Raw genomic sequence first — 1,688 nt, 5'->3', positions numbered from 1 at the left:
TCGCGCAGCGCCAGCGCCTGCAGCTCCTCCTGCAGCCGCACCACGTTGTCCTCGTCCGGCAGCAGGCTGTTCCTCTGCAGGGGGGACAAAAGGGGACATCGGTGGGGACACCCCGAGGAGGGCGCACCCCAGGGCGTCGGATATCGGAGGGGACACCCTGGGGCAGGGACATCCCAGGGTGGTAGCACCAGGATGTCAGCAGGGACATATTATGGCAGTGGCACTGGATGTCACTGGGGACACCTCGGGGTGGTGGCATTGGTCATGGGCAGGGACACCCCGGGGGGCCACCTTGGGGCGGTGGCATTGGTCATGGGCAGGGACACCCCAGGGGGACACCTTGGGGCGGTGGCATTGGTCATGGGCAGGGACACCCCAGGGGGACACCTTGGGGCGGTGGCACTGGTCGTGGGCATGGACACCACAGGGTGACACCTTGGGGCAGTGGCACTGGTCGTGGGCATGGACACCACAGGGTGACACCTTGGGGCGGTGGCACTGGTCGTGGGCATGGACACCACAGGGTGACACCTCGGGGCGGTGGCACTGGTCGTGGGCATGGACACCACAGGGTGACACCTTGGGGCAGTGGCACTGGTCGTGGGCATGGACACCACAGGGTGACACCTTGGGGCGGTGGCACTGGTCATGGGCATGGACACCACAGGGTGACACCTCGGGGCGGTGGCACTGGTCGTGGGCATGGACACCACAGGGTGACACCTTGGGGCAGTGGCACTGGTCGTGGGCATGGACACCACAGGGTGACACCTTGGGGCGGTGGCACTGGTCATGGGCATGGACACCACAGGGTGACACCTCGGGGCGGTGGCACTGGTCGTGGGCATGGACACCCCAGGGGGACACCTTGGGGCGGTGGCACTGGTCGTGGGCATGGACACCACAGGGTGACACCTTGGGGCGGTGGCACTGGTCGTGGGCAGGGACACCCCAGGGTGGTGGCACTCAGCGCTCATCCTCCTCTGCCAGATGGAGTTGGGGACACACATAGGGCATTGGGGGCAAGATGACAGGGGACACAAGGGACAGGGGAATCCCCCGGGGACACGTGGCACTGGGGATCCCTGGGCACAGGGGACACCACCCCGAGCCCCTTGAGTGACACTCCCCATCCCCAAGGCCACTCATGTGACACTTTCCACCCCTCGAGCACTGGTGGGACCATCTCCAGGGCCACCCCACGTGACTGTCCCCATCCTGAAGACCACTCGTGTGACACTGTCCATCCCCAGGGCCACTCGTGGGACCATCCCCATCCCCAAGGCCACCAGCGTGACACCCGCGAGCCGTCCCTGTCACCTTCTCCATGTCGAGGACTTTATCCTGCATCTCCTTGAGGGCGCCGAGGGTCTCGCTCTCCCGCAGCCGCGACTGCTCCAGCTCCGTCTCCAGGTGGGTGACAAACTCCTCGCTGAAGCGTGGGTTCCCCTGCCACCGTCCCCAAGGCGTCACCCACAGGGCACAGCCCCTGTCCCCCCCTTACCCATGGCGGTGGCACCCACCACCTGCACCCGAATCCGGGCTGCAGCAGGGCGCAAATTGAAAGGGGGATGTGTGGGGGAGATGGGGATGCCTGGGGACATCTGGGGACATTTGGGGACATCTGGGGACACCAACCTGCTGGTCCTGCAGCTGGCGGATGGTGGGCTGGGGGCGCCGGCGGGTCT

General features: G+C 66.4%; 1 protein-coding gene across 1 annotated transcript in view; it reads right to left on the bottom strand.

The window, feature by feature from the left end:
- LOC104129978 (EVI5-like protein) overlaps positions 1-1,688 on the bottom strand; it is an 18,235-nt gene that overhangs the window by 8,260 nt on the left and 8,287 nt on the right. Inside the window, exons 12-14 of the mRNA XM_035898433.1 lie at positions 1,639-1,686; positions 1,321-1,449; positions 7-74 (exon numbers count right to left, since the gene is read on the bottom strand). Of these exons, the coding sequence (XP_035754326.1) occupies positions 7-74; positions 1,321-1,449; positions 1,639-1,686 (245 nt within the window). The remainder of the gene's footprint in view (positions 1-6; positions 75-1,320; positions 1,450-1,638; positions 1,687-1,688) is intronic.

This window comes from Egretta garzetta, unplaced genomic scaffold (genome assembly GCF_000687185.1).
Source record: "Egretta garzetta isolate BGI_Z169 unplaced genomic scaffold, ASM68718v1 scaffold677, whole genome shotgun sequence".
NCBI classification, from domain to species: Eukaryota; Metazoa; Chordata; class Aves; order Pelecaniformes; family Ardeidae; genus Egretta; species Egretta garzetta.
The sequence above is the reverse complement of the archived record's forward strand: the minus strand, read 5'-3'. Positions and strand labels throughout refer to the sequence as shown.